At 42.2% G+C, this 16,101-nt stretch overlaps 2 protein-coding genes across 4 annotated transcripts in view; one reads left to right on the forward strand and one right to left on the reverse strand.

Annotated features, from left to right (window-relative positions):
* Nucleotides 1-1,203: 1,203 nt before the first annotated feature.
* kics2 (KICSTOR subunit 2) lies at nt 1,204-7,359 on the forward strand. Its single transcript, XM_061714870.1, has 3 exons — nt 1,204-1,701; nt 4,164-4,455; nt 5,163-7,359. The coding sequence occupies exons 1-3, from the start codon at nt 1,284-1,286 to the stop codon at nt 5,980-5,982; spliced, it is 1,530 nt and encodes a 509-aa protein (XP_061570854.1). The 5' UTR covers nt 1,204-1,283; the 3' UTR covers nt 5,983-7,359.
* Nucleotides 7,360-7,592: 233 nt separating this feature from the next.
* Nucleotides 7,593-16,101, reverse strand: part of LOC133423998 (SLIT-ROBO Rho GTPase-activating protein 1-like) — a 39,721-nt gene continuing 31,212 nt past the window's right edge. The window contains exons 19-23 of one of the 3 annotated variants that reach the window (XM_061714353.1): nt 15,653-15,732; nt 15,150-15,330; nt 13,525-13,656; nt 11,066-11,399; nt 7,593-9,821 (exon numbers count right to left, since the gene is read on the reverse strand). In XM_061714353.1, the coding sequence (XP_061570337.1) occupies nt 9,369-9,821; nt 11,066-11,399; nt 13,525-13,656; nt 15,150-15,330; nt 15,653-15,732 (1,180 nt within the window). In that variant the 3' untranslated portion in view covers nt 7,593-9,368. Of the gene's footprint in view, nt 9,822-11,065; nt 11,400-13,524; nt 13,657-15,128; nt 15,331-15,652; nt 15,733-16,101 lie in introns of all 3 variants that reach the window. The other 2 variants (XM_061714352.1, XM_061714351.1) reach the window with 2 other exon arrangements.

The following is a 16,101-nucleotide window of genomic DNA, read 5'->3' on the forward strand; positions in this document are numbered from 1 at the left end:
TATGAAGAGTGATCAAGGGGAGTTGTGCTCAACTGATAATTCTCCAGCACTGATTGCATAATTTGAAAGATAATTTAAATTTGCACCCTTCATAATGGCTGCTTCTTCTCTGATCCAGAACGCTGCTGCCAGAGTCCTTACAAACACCAGGAAACTGGACCATATTACACCGGTCATGAAAAAGCTACACTGGCTTCCAGTGAGTCAAAGGATAGAGTTTAAAATCTTACTGCTGGTCTACAAAGTACTGAATGGTCTTGGACCAAAATACATGTTTGATCTGTTAGTTCCCTATGAAGCTCCCAGATCCCTGAGGTTCATCTGGATCTGGTTTGTTGTGGTTCCCAAGAACAAGAACCAAGCAAGGTGAGGGAGTTCAGTTATTCTGCTCCTCACCGGTGGAACAAACTTCCTGTAGACCTGAGGTCTGCTCCAACTGTCAGCTCCTTTAAATAAGATCTAAAAACATTACTGTTTACTGAAGCTTATCTTAAATTATATACCTACCAGCTGTACTCTACTGCCCTTACTTTTTAACAACTTTGTGCTTTTCTTAACATTTTATTTCATGTTATTTGTTTTACTGTTTGATTGTATCTTGCTGCTTTTAATGTAGCAATGATTTAAAGCACTTTGAATTACCTAGTGTTGAATTGTGCTATGCAAATAAACTTGCCTTGCCTTCTTATTCAGCTTATACAGGACTGTCTCAGAAAATTAGAATATTGTGATAAAGTTCTTTATTTTCTGTAATGCAAAAATGTCATACATTCTGCATTCATTACAAATCAACTGAAATATTGCAAGCGTTTTATTATTTTAATATTGCTGATCATGGCTTACAGCTTAAGAAAACTCAAATATCCTATCTCAAAAAATTTGAATATTCTGGGAATCTTAATCTTAAACTGTAACCCATAATCAGCAATATTAAAATAATAAAAGGCTTGCAATATTTCAGTTGATTTGTATGAATCCAGAATGTATGACATTTTTGTTTTTTTAAATTGCATTACAGAAAATAAAGAACTTTATCACAATATTCTAATTTTCTGAGACAGTCCTGGACATGGAAACCTAGACCATTGCCTGTACATTCACATAAGCATTACTTTGATATCATTTTGGGCTTCGCAACTTTTGCTTCCACGTACTTTTTGGTCCTCTTCTCTCCCCGTAGTGTTTACATCCCCGGTAGCCAACATGGACGCCTTATGGACAACCACTTAGCTGCTTGCGGAACATTTTAACAACATTTATCATTTAGAAATGAATTTTTATGCATGCATTTGCGCAAAAGTCGACAGTTGTGTTTTTCTGTTATATTCAGCCACCTGAAAGATGGTCAGTTTCGTATTATTTTGTCAAAGAAGGATAATGCTTTCCCCCCGGGTGTGCGGCTGCTGACGCGGCCGGAGTCCCCGGGCGGCGGCCACCACCACGCGGGTTGCGGGACAAGATCCGCCGAGATGACGGAGGTCGAGGAGCTGCGGCCCGTCCCGAAGGAGCGGGCCATCCTGGAGAGCTTCTTCACGCAGCTCGGCATGTTTTCCTTCGACCGGGCGAAGGACTACGTGGAGAAGGAGAAGGACGCCAGCAAGAGCTGCGGAGCCATCTGGAACGCGCTGCTGGCCGCGCTGGCGCACCTGGCCGCGGCGGAGAAGGTGTACCACACCCTCACCTTCCTGGGCCAGAAGATAGGTGACAGCATCAGCTTATACCCAGTACTCGATTTGTAAAAAAAAATCAGGGGGGATGGTGGATTTTTATCATATGGGGACACATAATTTGTGCTGATTACAAATAATATAATATATTACAAATAATAGCACTGACCAAAACACCTGCAGAAATACTGCAGGAATGACATAGCAGCAGTTAAATGCAGCCTTCTGTAAGCTTTAAATGTCCACTGGGCTTACATCAAATACATCAAAACACAACAATAAAAAACAGTTTTCTGAACTTATCAATATGACTCTGTCCTTCACAGGATAAGTAAAATGGATCACTGCAAAAACTCAAAATCTTAACAAGAATATTTGTCTTATTTCTAGTTAAAATGTCTCATTTTAGTAAAGAAATCTCATTACACTTAAAACAAGACTCATCACTGGAAAAAACAACAATTTTCACCTGTTTCAAGTAGATTTTCACTTAAAATAAGTAGAAAAATCTGCCAGTGGAACAAGATTTCTTTGCTTGTAATAAGAAGATAAATCTTTATTAAAACAGGTAAAAACAGGTGAAAATTGTCAAGTAAGTTATTTTTCTGGTGTTATTTTTCTGGTGATGACTCTAAATGTTGAAATAGCAGTAAAACCACATTCATTGATGAGATGACATAAGGGATGGAAAGGGGGGATGGCAGTTTTACAGGTGGGATGATTTTGACCCTTTTTATTTCAGGGGGGGATGATTTTGACCGTTTTTATTTCAGGGGGGATGCCATCCCCCCTCATCCCCCTTCAACTCGAGTACTGCTTATACCTGTGTTGTGCCAAAAAGTGATTGCCTGCCAGAATCTGATTTCTTCTGATTTGTGGCCGTGGGAGCGCACAGCAGCCCGTTGAGCGATAGCGCTAAAACGTCAGATTTTCAGATTATGAAGCTCAAGAATGAGATCAAGTCATATTTAGGCAGAAACAATTTTTCATTAACTGTATTTGGCCTTCAATCAATTTTTGGCAGGTGAAAATGCCTATTTTGTGTTGTAATGGTCCTTTAAAAGAGTTAAAAGCAATCCTGTGAGCTCTATAGTGTTTATATTATGAAGCTCAATAATGACATCAAATCATATTTAGGTGGAAACAAACTTTCATTAATTGTATTTGGCCTTCAATCAATTTTTGGCAGGTAAAAAGACCCATTTTCAGGGGAGAAATCAGATTCTGGCAGGCAATCACTTTTTGGCACGACACCGGTCCTGCACGCATTCCCCGATTACCTAGTTGTCCTAATAATGCTTTGCATAACCTTTGAGTGGCCAAGAATGCTGGACAAATTACTTAAAGGGGACCTATTATAAAACAAAACAAAACAAAAAAAAACAACTATAAACCTACAGTAGATTATACCATGTGACTGATATTTTATCATCTTGTTTGTGAGTTAACTACAGGGGCAACACAAATAAATTAGATGGAAGTAACATTTTAGTACAGTAGCTGCTAAATATTGGCATGTCTTAATTAAATATTTTTTCCAAAGACACACTAAATAAATTGGCATGGCAGTGACATAAACAGTGGAAGAAGAAAGAAAAATATAAATATAATTTTGAATGTTTGCAGCTGTGGTCAAATGGTTGATATCAATTAAAACAGTAAAAGTGAATGTATGTAGCTATTTAATAGGGTCAAACAGCTGTATTTGAGTTTTAAAAAGCATTTGGTCTGAAATACAAAGATTTATCATTGTGTACTTGTTGAACCAATGGATTTACTTATTTTCCACTCTAAACATACTCATACATTTTCTAAATACAAAGCTCAAAATTGTTTTATTAACATTTTGTATTTCTGTTTTCGATTTCGGGGGTAAAATGACAAATATCAGCTTATTTTTAAGGAATTTAGAGAATTAATGTTTACTTGTTTTGAGTTCCCAACGTAGTAACCACTTTGGACCCCGGATTATTTCCCTTAAAATGGACACATAGGAGGCACTTTAAAATGTCTGCTAGCAATAAAAACATGAAACACCTTTCCGATTGATATTAAAGTGAAAAAAAAAGGAAGATCTAAATATTATTCAGTAATTTAAACTTTTTTGGGTGGGTTTCTTGCTCATAGATCATGTATGGGTTTCAGGAGTAACTGTTATTACACACTTTTTTCTCTAACACCTATAGATAATTCTGTCATTCAAAACAATTTACCTTTGACTTTTCAAGATTGATTTTGCATCTCAAATGTCATGTAGACTGATTTTGGTTGTGTTCCACTGAAAGTTAAAATTAAAAAAAAAAAAATCTCACAGTGAGTAATGTTTAGTACCTTTTAATGAACATTTGTGTACAAAAAGTTAGTTAGAGTTATGTACACAATTCCAACACTAGATGGAGCTGTTGAATGACTGAATTAGGTAAGATGGTCACCATGTTATAATGGCACACAGTCCACAGTTTAACCAGCAGGTTTCTTTTTCCTGCTGCTCTGCAGGTGGTCAGTCGTTTTTCAGTCGGAAAGACTCCATTCGCACCGTGTACACCTCCCTGTACAACGAGCTCAGGAAGGTGGTGACGATGGGCCGCCACAGCCAGCCCGGGTCCTCCACCTCCTACCTGGAGGACCTGCTGTCTCACCTGTCGGAGCAGCTCTGCCACTTCACCCAAGCCCGCATGGAAATGGCCGACCTCTACGAGAAGCTGCACTCACTGGGAAGCCAGAAGAGCATCAACTCGGAAGAGCTGGTCGCCACACTGGAGGCCATCCTGCACAAGTACAGCTCAAAGTGTGTATCCCAACACATTCACACAGCATACATGTAGTATTGAGGTGCTGTGGATTTCTGTTCTACAACTTATTTGTAGATTAAAGTTCTCAATTTAATATTAAAAAATATAAAGTATGCACATAATCTTCATTTTCCAGTAATTTTAGACCTTATTTGACTCATTATATGGATTTTTTTTTCAATTATTATCTTATACTTGCTTTCACCTGGATTAAAGTTACCAAAAGAAGCAGGTGAGATTAAAGAGGAGAAACATAGCGAGTCTAGTGGAGAACAACTTTCTGCTTAATCCTTCACCAGCGGGATTCCAGCTTTTTTCCCTCCCAGAGACGAGTCAGCAAAAAAAGCATCTTGCAACGGCAGCAGGAACACAGACTGTGTGTGTTCTGAGCTTTTCACTGAGCCACATTGGGTCGCAACGTGATCCACATCATATTACTAACGTGACAGTGCAGTGAAAATGTGGTAGCAGCAGATATTTGGGCACATAAGTGCAGTCGGTGGTTAAGACAAAAGCTTTTGTGCTTACACATTCTGAGCTGATTTTAGGTCACCACAAACTAGGTCAACCACTGCTAAGAGACGGTTGATGTACTATGTTGCCTCCAAAGGGAGATGCGTGTTTGACTGCTACTTAAAAGAGGTACACATCAGTAACATGCTTTATCTTTTAAAGTGTTTGCTTAATTCTGACTCGTCTCCAGGTTCCACCATCCCATCTTGGGCCGTGTGGAGGAGAGCTTTCAGACAGAGGTGGACGTGGTGACCCAGCTGCTGCGCTGCCAGGCCCAGGTGTCCGAGTGGCACTTCCTGCCGGCTCTGCTCAGCCTGCACGGTGCCCATTCCAAGCTCACCGCTTGGGGTCAGCTCTTTCAGCGGCAGAAAGAGACTCGCAAACATCTGTTCGGGGGTCAGTCCCAAAAGACCGTGCAGCCCCCTCACCTTTACACCTGGCTGCAGCGCTTCCAGGCAACGCTGCTCGCCAAGTTCAGCTTCTACTTCCACGAGGCTCTGAGCCGGCAGACGACGCCGCCCGACATGAAAGCTCTGACGGCGCGCACCATGCCGGACTATCACGGAAAGATCTCCACCTTCATTCGGAAACACGACGCCAGCAACGTGTCGCTGGTGTTTGACAACCGCGGCTCGGAAAGCTTCCAGGGCCACGGCTACCACCACCCACACTCGTACAGAGAGGCACCGAAGGGGGTGGAGCAGTTTCCCGCTGTGGTGTCACTGCCATCAGGAGAACGGCCACTCACACACTGGCCAAATGTCATCATGATGATGGGGGACCGCGCGGCCGAGCTCAACACCCTCGACAAGGTGGTGCATTTCTACGACGATAAAGTCCAGAGCACCTACTACCTGACGCGGCCCGAGCCGCATTTCACTCTGGTCGTCATTTTTGACGGGAGGAAGTCGGAGAAAGACCTGCACATCGCTGCCTTCTTGCAAGAGATCTCCAGCTCGCTTCGAAACTCCAAACCCTTCAGTACCCTCAAACCAGGGTCCAAGGGCTGAGCTACAGCTCATTAACAAGGAACACACTGGAAATCATATATTTTACAACTAATCCCAATCTTTGTTTGTTTCGCTGCAACTACTAGCTTGATTAAGAAAATCTTTGAGTTTCTTTAAATCAAATTTTTTACAAAAAAAAAGAAAAAAAATCCATAAAAAAGGGATTTCAACCTTTCTGTGAATTAATTTTAAACTAATTCTTCACAGCATTACAAACATAATGCTGCTGGTGCTGAAAGCCCATGTGAAGTTGGTTTTAATTATTTTGTGCAATTTACTGTTTTAAGAGCTTATTTTTTGTGAGATGATTGTACATCATGCATGTGATGGACTCAAGTTTTTCTTTTAAGAGGTGGTGCTTTAACTTACTCTTGTACATACAGAGATGTATTCATATACTGTATGTATGTGTATCTATAAACATACAGTGAGAGCATCTTTGTAGCATTTACTTACTGATGTACACATCTAAACTATTTGAATATCCCAGGATTTAATTACTGGTATTCATATGAATGGCGATGTGTTGGAGATGCACGACAAAAGGAAATAGGTTCACTTATTGTGAAATACTTTAACACTGTATGCGTTATCGGGTTTAGCATACATGTTACGGTACAGTTGAACTGTGATGCACTCACTTGTCCAAGTGTTTCACATTCCAACAAACAAGCTGCAGCGCAACTGAATGTTGATGCATGCCCTTCCTGACCAATACTTAAGTGTAGTACAATAGTGATGCATTCACTGACTGTTGGACTTCTGCTTTGCATTCAGGCAGTGAGACCATCAGTTGCTTCCAGATGCGTTCACTTACTGACGTCCATTCCAGCAATGGTGCATTTACATGATCGGATACTGGAGTTCACTGAGGTGCATATTAAAATACATTTGAGCTGTGATGCATTCACTTACTGTTGTACATATTGTATTGATTTTAAACAGTGCTTTAAAAAAAACCCAGGAAAGATTCATTCACTTACATCCCATGATACTGGTTTAAACCACTGTTTTTAAATGTGGTGTTTGAATAAAGTTGATTTGACTGGACTACTGTGGGTCACAGTAAAGGTATTTGAACAGGGATGCTTTCTCTGACTGAAATACATATTTAAGAAGATATGCCTTTCTTTCCCTCCAAAGATTGCTTGAGAAAACTTGATTTCACTTCTCTTTTCATAAGTCTGCCTCTTTAGAAATCATTCTTACAGCTCTGTTACCTGCTCCATCTCTGCTGGAGGTAAAGATGGAGCAGCTGGATATTTCTGCTCTCATCTGGCTCTACGATGTCCAAATACCCTGCAAATCTGACCAGTCAGAGATCTGATTTGGTATTCATTTCACATATTATTCAAATAAATGTTCTTTGAGAATTTTTTTTTTTTTTCCAAATGTCCTCTTTGCATTTGAATGCGATGCTTTCACTTACTCCGGTACATATTGAAGCATTCTTGAATGCTGAAACATGGTGTGGTGTCTTCAAGTGCCCGTTCTTTGATTTACTGTTAAAAAATGAAGTGCAATTAAACAGTGATGATTAATTTAACAGAAAAAGAAACTTTCTTTATTAAAGATGGTTAACATGGAGAGCAGGTTGATCGAAGGTCCGATGATTTACACTTAGAGGTATATTGAATGTTAAACAGAGATCTACGCAGAAAAGCTCAGTTCTCTGATGAGTTGAATGCTAATTTATTCAGGTTTATTTATAATATAAATACAACACATTGATACAATCCATTTGGCTATATGAGCTCAGCTTTTGGAAGCTCAGTGTTCAAATACAGCAACACTAACAGACATAAAACCGCTTCTGTTATCATCAAACGCATTCAAAGAAACCTCCCTTTGAGTTAAAATGCACCAACATGTTATGATGCTACATGCCAAGTACACGATCCTATACATCAAAGTGCAATGTCACAATGATTTAACGCTAAAAATTCATAATTCAGTAATCTACTTAACACTTTATGATTATTTCATCTTGAGTGCTGCTGCTCTTTGTTCAGGACATGCGTGAGTGGATTCACAGCTCCCAAAAAAAGACAAGGGTTTAAAAAAAACAAAAAGGCACTTTCACATACACACACACTCACACACACGCACACACACACACAGATGTGCACACGGAGCTCATCTCAGCACCTCATGTTTCATTTGAATCACCACACACAGCCTGGTTGGAGGCCACATTCACTGTGCTGTTCAAGTGTTTTTGTTTTTTTTTGTTTTTTCGGGGGGCACTTACAGAGCCCCACCCTGTTAGCTTATTGTGAATTTAAGGTTAACTAGTGACGTCAGTGTAACAGGCAGGTAAACCATTTTTTTTCCACACACACACACGCAAATAGTGGCATGCTTTTTTGCACTCGCACTGTTTTCCCCAACTTGCACTCGTGTATTCAGGCATGAATTATCTATCATCTATCACTATTCTAGTGCTTCAGCACTTCCAAGGGAGCAGAACAAGGGCAGGCAAGCAGGACACACACACGGACAGCCACACACGCTCGCTCAAACTAACGAGAACTAAATCACACGCCCATCTCGCTGACCCAGAAAAAGTATGGAATGCCATGTGTGCCAAATAATTTCACAGGAGAGCTTCCATCCTCCCGGTCGAAGCTCCTGCTTTTTTGGCACGGCGTTCCCTGCGGAAACACAAGAAGGCTGCTAAAAAGTGAGGCCGCCGCACTGAACGGCCCACTGAACATTCAATAGGATGGCTGGAACAGTCGTTAAAAAAGCAGAACACATTCATTAAATACTCGGACGTTGGTTGAATGAGTTTTCCGTCACCGACGACCTCAAGAGGCGTTTGAGGTGTGAGTGAGCGTAGCAGCTGAACTGAGTGGAAAAAAAAGAAAAAGATGAACAGAAAATTCATCAAAAGTCACAGAGACAGTTGTTGAACCATCGCTGCCGTGTCCTTCTTCCTTCCGTCAACCAATCGAGCTTCTTCAGCCTGCCTGGGTCCATTTCAGCGAAAGAACATCCAACATTCAAGTCAATGAAACTACACTTTACTGGACCGGAACTACACTTTCCCTCGTCTGGCACGTGCAGGACAGGAAACCTCCGCCTACAACTGGTCCTCTTCATAAGCAGTTCTTTTGTAAAACCTTTGATAATGCTTCAACACATGGAGAAAGTAAACTCCTACACACCAAGAGTACACACCAACCTAACGACACAAATATCATGGCATATCATAGGTCATGTCATATATTGTATTTTATTACTACATTAATAGCCTTTTCATCTGTCCTACCGTTTCTACCCTCACGTTGATTATAATCAGTAAGCAGTACCCTGATCTCCTCTTCTGGCCCATTTTTGGCCTGGGTAGGCCTGATTCGGCCTTCGTTTTGGCCTGTTTTGGCTCACATGGTGCAGGATTTGTCCAATGGCGGGGGCAGTGGTGGGGTGCTGCTCTTGGGCGGGACCATAGGTTTGGGCCTGAGGGCGGGGGGCCGCAGCGGAGCCCCCATGCGGGCGGCCGCCACGGGCTTGAAGGAGCCCAGGGCATCGGGGGACGGGTTGGCCGGTCTGGGCGGTCCAGGCGGCGGTCCGGGGAGTGGACTTATAGGACTCAGAGGACTGAGGGGACTCGGGGTGCCGGGGGTCCCCGGGGTCCCGGGCGTGCCGGGGGTCCCGGGTGTTCCCGGAGTACTGGGGGTGCTGTGGGGGCTGGGGGACTCGGAGGAGCAGGTGGTGACCGGGCCGTTCTTCACCTGCTCCAGGGTGTCCAGGACCACATCCGGTGCCGGCCGGCAGCCCTGCCGCTCCATTTGCCTCAGCTCCCCCAGCGCCACGGTCACCGTTTCCTCAATGTCCTGCGAGGAGGAGATTACATGGCAAGTTTAAAGTTTTCCTTTCTTTCATAGTTCTTTTTATTAATTTTTACTTGCACATAAACAAAATATTAAACATTCCCTCCCCACAACGAACTTCCCTTACCCCTACTGTCACTCAATGATGTTAGGCTTATTCTACTTAGTGAGATTTTACCAAATATGTTTGTATAACAAAGACTTCTCAAGACTGAGTAACTCATTAATACAAGGCGCTTAGTGAAACACAGTATAATTAAAGACTAAAACATATTGTAGAAGCAGCATGACAAGGCCTGAGACGCCAGCAACCCCATACGGGTATCTGACTAAGATTAATTACTGCACTTGTGTGGAGGGTTTATCAAAAAAGGTCAAAAAAGGTCTCCATACTCTAAAAAACTTCTTTTCAGAGCCCCGTAGTGTATACCTGATTTTCTCCAGTTTCAGATTTGACAGCACATCCCTTATCCAGTGGGAAACTGAGGGTGGGACAGCCTCCTTCCACCTCAAAAGTATCAAGCGGCGTGCCAGAAGGGTGGTAAAAGCGATCACTTTGTGTCCCCCTACAGGTAACTTCATTCCATCAGGAATAATCCCAAATATAGACATCAGAGGGTTTGGGTCGATCTTAACCGCTAACACCGTGGAGAGAGCTTCAAAAATAGCCTTCCAATACCCCTGTAACCTCGGACAGAGCCAGAACATGTGGATTAATGTTGCGTCCTCCAATTTACATCTGTCACATATGGGGTTAATTTGTGGATATATTTTAGACAGTTTTGCTTTTGAGAGGTGCACCCTGTGTATCACCTTAAATTGAACTAGTGAGTGTCGTGCACAAATCGAAGAAGAGTGAACTCTTTTCACAATTTTTGACCAGGTTCCGTCATCTATTGCTGTTTGGAGGTCTTCTTCCCATGCAGTCCTAATTCTAGCCAAGGAGGGGGGGTCTAATTCTGAGAATAACCCGAGAATCTGTGAGATTGCTCCCTTCTTCGTTGGGTTAAATGATATGATGTCATCCGTGATTGATTTAGAGGGTTTATTGGGGAACTGTGGAAGAACACTCTTAACATAGTCCCTTATCTGGAAGTTTAACGTTTTCCAAGCTGCAAACGGTGATGGTTTGGGAAGCAGGCTGTTTCCAGTTTATGGGAAATCCCCATAAAAAGCCTCTTTACTGCTGGCTGATGGTGTCTGTTTAGCTTAATTAACTCTCTGCGTGTGTATGTGTGTGTTGGTACCTGTGCCAGCGTTTCGGGGTCCAACGCTCTGGATCGAAGGGAATCGTTAAAGCCATGCTGCCCGCTGCAGGAGCGCCGGATGGGCGTGTCCTCTGGCCGCCGCAGCGAATCGTGTCGGGTCACGGTCATGGTCATGGCAGCAGAGCGGCGGCGGCGCTCTGGGCTGTCCAGGGGCGGGGTCATGCCCTGGCCCCGCCCCAGCAGCAGCTCCCTCGGGCTGAAGTGACCCGTCACCGGGGGAGAGCTCCGCTCCATCCCGCCTCCGTTGCCATGGTTGTCGTTGGAGCGGCAGAGGGGCCGACGGAAGAGACCGTCGGTCCGCTTCCTTCTGTTACTGGAAGCAGAAGATACGACCAGAATTAATTCAGCTTCTCTTTTTTTATTGGCTTCTATCACAAGTAAGTGGCTGTATTTGAGCTCTAGGTAGTTCATCAAATAAATTATGACATTTGAAGGCATTAATATTTCACAATTTGCTTTTGTTCCAGTATTTAATTAAAGTTAATTTATTAAAACCAAAGTAAAACCACACTGCAGATAACTGATAATCAGTGGTGGACAGTAACAGAGTAAATTTACTTGAGTACTGTACTTAAGTACATATCCAGAGGATTTGTACTTTACTTGAGTATTAGATTTCTTTGGTACTTATTACTCTTACTTGAATACATTTCCAAGACAAATATTTTTACTTTTACTCGAGTACATTTCTAGGAAGGCTGAAAAGTACTCGTTACTTTCAGGTCTGCTCTTTTTTCTTCTTCCCTAAAATCCTATTGGACACAAGCTGTTTTTGTCAAAGGAGGAGACCTATCACAGTGCACGCTCTCCACTGGGATGTACGTAAAGCGGAAATACGTCAAGCCTCCTCAAAACGATACCGCCAAAGTAGCCTGCGTTTGTCAAGACAGAGCCACAACAATTAATTTAGAAAAAATATAGCAATTTACTGATGTGGAAAATAAGAAATTTACTCTTACTCTTACTCTTACGTTTACTTAAAGTAAATTTAAAAGCATTTACTTTTGGATACTTAAGTACCTTTAAAAGCAAGTACTTTTCTACTCTTACTCGAGTAATATTTTGACTGAGCTACTTTTACTTGTAACGGAGTAAATTTTGACCAGTAGTATTTGTACTCTTACTCAAGTACTGGGGTCGAGTACTCTGTCCATCTCTGCTGATAATCGTCGCTTAGAAACCACTCTGTATTATGCATTATACCAAAAGACTAAATAAATATCAAGACTTTCGTAGTAAAATGAGGCTTACCATATTTTCCGCACTATAAGGCGCACCGCATTATAAGGCGCACTAAATATCTGGTAAAATACCGTACTATAGTGGCTGGGGTTGAGTTACGTATCTATCTGATGGAGCTGCGCTACAGGAAATGCTACAAAATCCTACAGCAAATGCAAAAAAAAAAAACAGAAGAAAAGTACCGTATGTCAAACTTTATTAACAAAATAAAAGCCAGCTGTGCTCCGTCTCGTCAAAGTCGCCATTATGCGAGTCAGCGTCGCTGCGTTTGTCTTGAACGTCTGTGACGATTCCTGACGTTTTTAGCGCCATTACTTCGGCGACACCAACTACATTACCCACAATCCCCCTGACTACAGTAACAGAAATTACCGTAATGATCATATATAAGGCGCACTGCATTATAAGGCGCACTGCCGTTTTTTGAGAAAATTTAAGGCTTTTAGGTGCGCCTTATAGTGCGGAAAATACGGTAAATAGTTTGTGGTGGCCAGACGCTGGTTCATGAGGAACTTACTCAACAGTCTCTTTTCCTCTCCTCCTCAACCTCATTCAGTAGTTTTGATTCCTAAAGCTCACTAAGAAGCCATGATGCCTAAACCTAACCAAAAAGCGAGTAAAGGGAAATAAAACAGCAACTAAATGAAAACAAGGATGTGAAAAAAGAGCCATCTGTATGTGGTCTTAAAGTGCTTCGTGGAGTTGAGGTGAGGGAGTCCAGTGAGAGACCCAACCACAGGTTCAATGTGGGTTACTGGTAACAAAACTACAGCCGTTGTGAAAAATAACTTAGTAATAAAAGTTGTTTGTTGTTTTTAAAACAGCTCAAGTCTGTTATAAATGAAAAACCTTTATGATGAAGTTATAAAGTTGATTGACTGTTGATTTACCAGCTGAACAGATTCAACCCTCATCTATGGTCAGAAGCTGCTTATTATGACCAGAAGAATGAAGTCAGGAATAGTATTTTTACCATGCATGGAGAGGGTTTATATTATTGCACATGCTTTGTTTGGACTGACTGAATGAAAGTCAGAGGTGTCTGGAATCTGCAGAGGAGGAGACTGGTCGCATGCTGTGATTATAGCAGCATCATTCTTTGGTTTGGTGAGAAAGAAACTGGAAAAGGGGTTTAAGAGTCCGAGAGACGATGCTCTCTCCTCTTGTGATAACAGGAAGCGTTGCACGTGACAGACCTGTTGTAGTTCTCCGGTGGTCGGATGTCGGTCGGGGAGCTCAGCTCGCTCCTGGACCTCTTGTCATCAGTGCTGCTGCTTCCTCCGTCGCTGTCGGCTTTCTGACTGAGTGTGTCCGACATGTTGTCGGTCCTGAGGAGACGGAGCACGGATTCAGTCAGGACACGTGACTGCTGAGCACACGCAACACACCGCTCATCAATTAACTGATCAATAGCATCGGGGACTGACTCGATCGATCCACTAAGACGGTTTATTAACACGGTTTGTAATCCTGCGAGCAACAAATCCATCACTGCTGATTGTCAATAAATCTGGTGCTACAACTACTGTATTTTAAATGCAGTGTGGCTGTGTAGCCTCTTTTATGCTGTTTTTGTCAAAATAAAAAAACACTGATCTATGAAAGATGAATCAAATCAAGTGTTTTTTTTTAATTTTAAAAGCAATATTAAGGCATTACTTTAATTTCCATCAAAAATCTAAATCTTAGGATAAACATCCTAATAATTATAAAAGTGTTAAACCTATAGAACACCCATGGAGGCACAGAGGTGACGATAAATTATTAACTTGTCCTTAAGTACTCATTAAAAAAAAAACTGTTGTATTTCTATGCAAAATAAACACAGTGTATTCTTGTCTCTCAAAGTCTACAGAGTGAGATTTTATTTTGCCTTGTTTGGTCAGACAGACAAATATATACATATATTTAATGTGAGGGTTCAACAAATATTTTCCAGCTTTAGCTGGATTGGTTTCATCCCAAACAGAGATGTTGGCAAGTTAAACTCCTCTGGTCGACAACGTTCATACTCTGATTCTGATTCTGGCTTGAACGTGTAACACTGGATTTCTGGACTTGTCATTGTTGAAAAGTAATCTCTGAAAGTTTGGTTTATCAAAGCTTGGTTTTAAAGCTGTCGTCTTTTCCTGATCAGTAACTGCAGGTGTGGACGCTCACACAAGCTCTGGGGAAATTCAGAATACATGTAGATATTTTTCTTTATAATTGTAAAACTGATTTTGGAGTTTGGAGATATGGTGGATGTAAAGATGACATATAGATAACCTAGATGACACAAAAAGGTTGGGAAATTGCCATCTGATGTCCACTTTAAGCCTGATAACCATGGCAGTGAACGGAACACAACCCAAACAAAAGGGCATTTAGAAAAAGTCATATATATATAAATTGTCATAAAATACATACCGCAACAGGGGCTTATTTATTTTTCTTCTAAAGTCATGTTTGATCACGTGACTTTCTCCGATGGCTGCAACATCGTTACTAGATTATAATATTAAAGATTAGTTGAGACTGTCCATTTGACTATGATCTCCTATATTATTAAACCCAATTAAGATTTCAAAATCATCAAGGTTGCGACCAACTTCATAAAGCGTCGGATAAATTAAAATTGAAATAAGAAAATATCAATAATCTAAATCCAAAGTTTCACTGAAAAGCAACGCATTCCGCCAAATTCTATACCTTAAATACATTTTTGTATAAATATTGCAGAAGCATCGAGAATACTTTCACTTTTATTGATGAGCTGTCACACTGTGGTGTACTTGTTTTATATCTGATGTGTACAAACCATCTGGGGCTGTGCACTCGCCTGTCCTTCACCACAATGTACTGATGAGGCACCAGGCCGTGGTTGCCGTTGAGACGGCCCTCCCACCAGTCATGTGACGCGCGCTGGAAAAGCTGCAGGGACGCTCCCTTTTTGAAGGAGAGCTCGCGGCCCGACCGGCCCACGTAGTCGAACCTCGCCACCGCCTCCACTGCTTCACCCTCTGCCAGGAGGACAGCGAGAGAACAGAGAGGAGGGGAGGGGGGAGATGTGAAGATAAGGAGAAACTGAACCTGTCAATCAAATCCATGTCTTCCTTTTCTCCTCCTCCGGCTAAGCCAATCAGAGGACAGTATTAAAACTATGAATTCAGATAGCGATGAGAGGGGAGCGTAAGAGCGGGGTGGGTGTGGAGAGTAAAGAGAGGGAGGGACGGAATGTGATGGTGTCTCCATGGTGCCTGTTCCCATAGCAACCTCTCTTCAACAGGAGGTGGAGAAAGAGAAAGTGTGGGCGATTGTGTGAAGGTCAGAGGTCGGCCATACCCTCGTCGCTGGTCTGGGTCTCGGTGCCGGCGTCGGGCTCGGCCTCCTCCAACGCCCCTGGCTCGCTGAATGGACTCTCACTGGAGGGAGAGGAAGAGGAGGAGATGATCAGAAATGTTCATTCAACATGGGAACAAAGAAAGGAAGAGGCACGCACAGCGGGAGATGGGGACGTTAACAGCCGCCGCAGAGCTTCAAGATTTATGCACTGTGGTGAAAAGGGAGCCCAGCATGCTGTTGAAAACTTTCACACTGAACGAGGGAGGTTTTCCATTACTGTGGGGTTTAATAACACTCGTTTCTGACAGGTTGCCAGGTGTCTCTTCAAAGTGACACCTCAATGTTGTCTAAACTTGCACTTTTCTGTGTGTTTGGATGTATTTTTGTGTAACTTGTGGGATATAGGGTTTGATAAGGACATCTTCATATATAACTGACACTAATTGATC

The sequence above is a fragment of the Cololabis saira genome, chromosome 23 (genome assembly GCF_033807715.1).
Source record: "Cololabis saira isolate AMF1-May2022 chromosome 23, fColSai1.1, whole genome shotgun sequence".
NCBI lineage: Eukaryota > Metazoa > Chordata > Actinopteri > Beloniformes > Belonidae > Cololabis > Cololabis saira.

Excerpts from the sequence above, each read along its gene's own strand:
- kics2 (XM_061714870.1), top strand. The coding sequence starts at position 1,284 with ATGCATTTGCGCAAAAGTCGACAGTTGTGTTTTTCTGTTATATTCAGC. Across the intron at positions 1,702-4,163 it reads CTTCCTGGGCCAGAAGATAG|GTGGTCAGTCGTTTTTCAGT; the intron begins GTGACAGCATCA and ends GCTGCTCTGCAG. Across the intron at positions 4,456-5,162 it reads CTGCACAAGTACAGCTCAAA|GTTCCACCATCCCATCTTGG; the intron begins GTGTGTATCCCA and ends ACTCGTCTCCAG.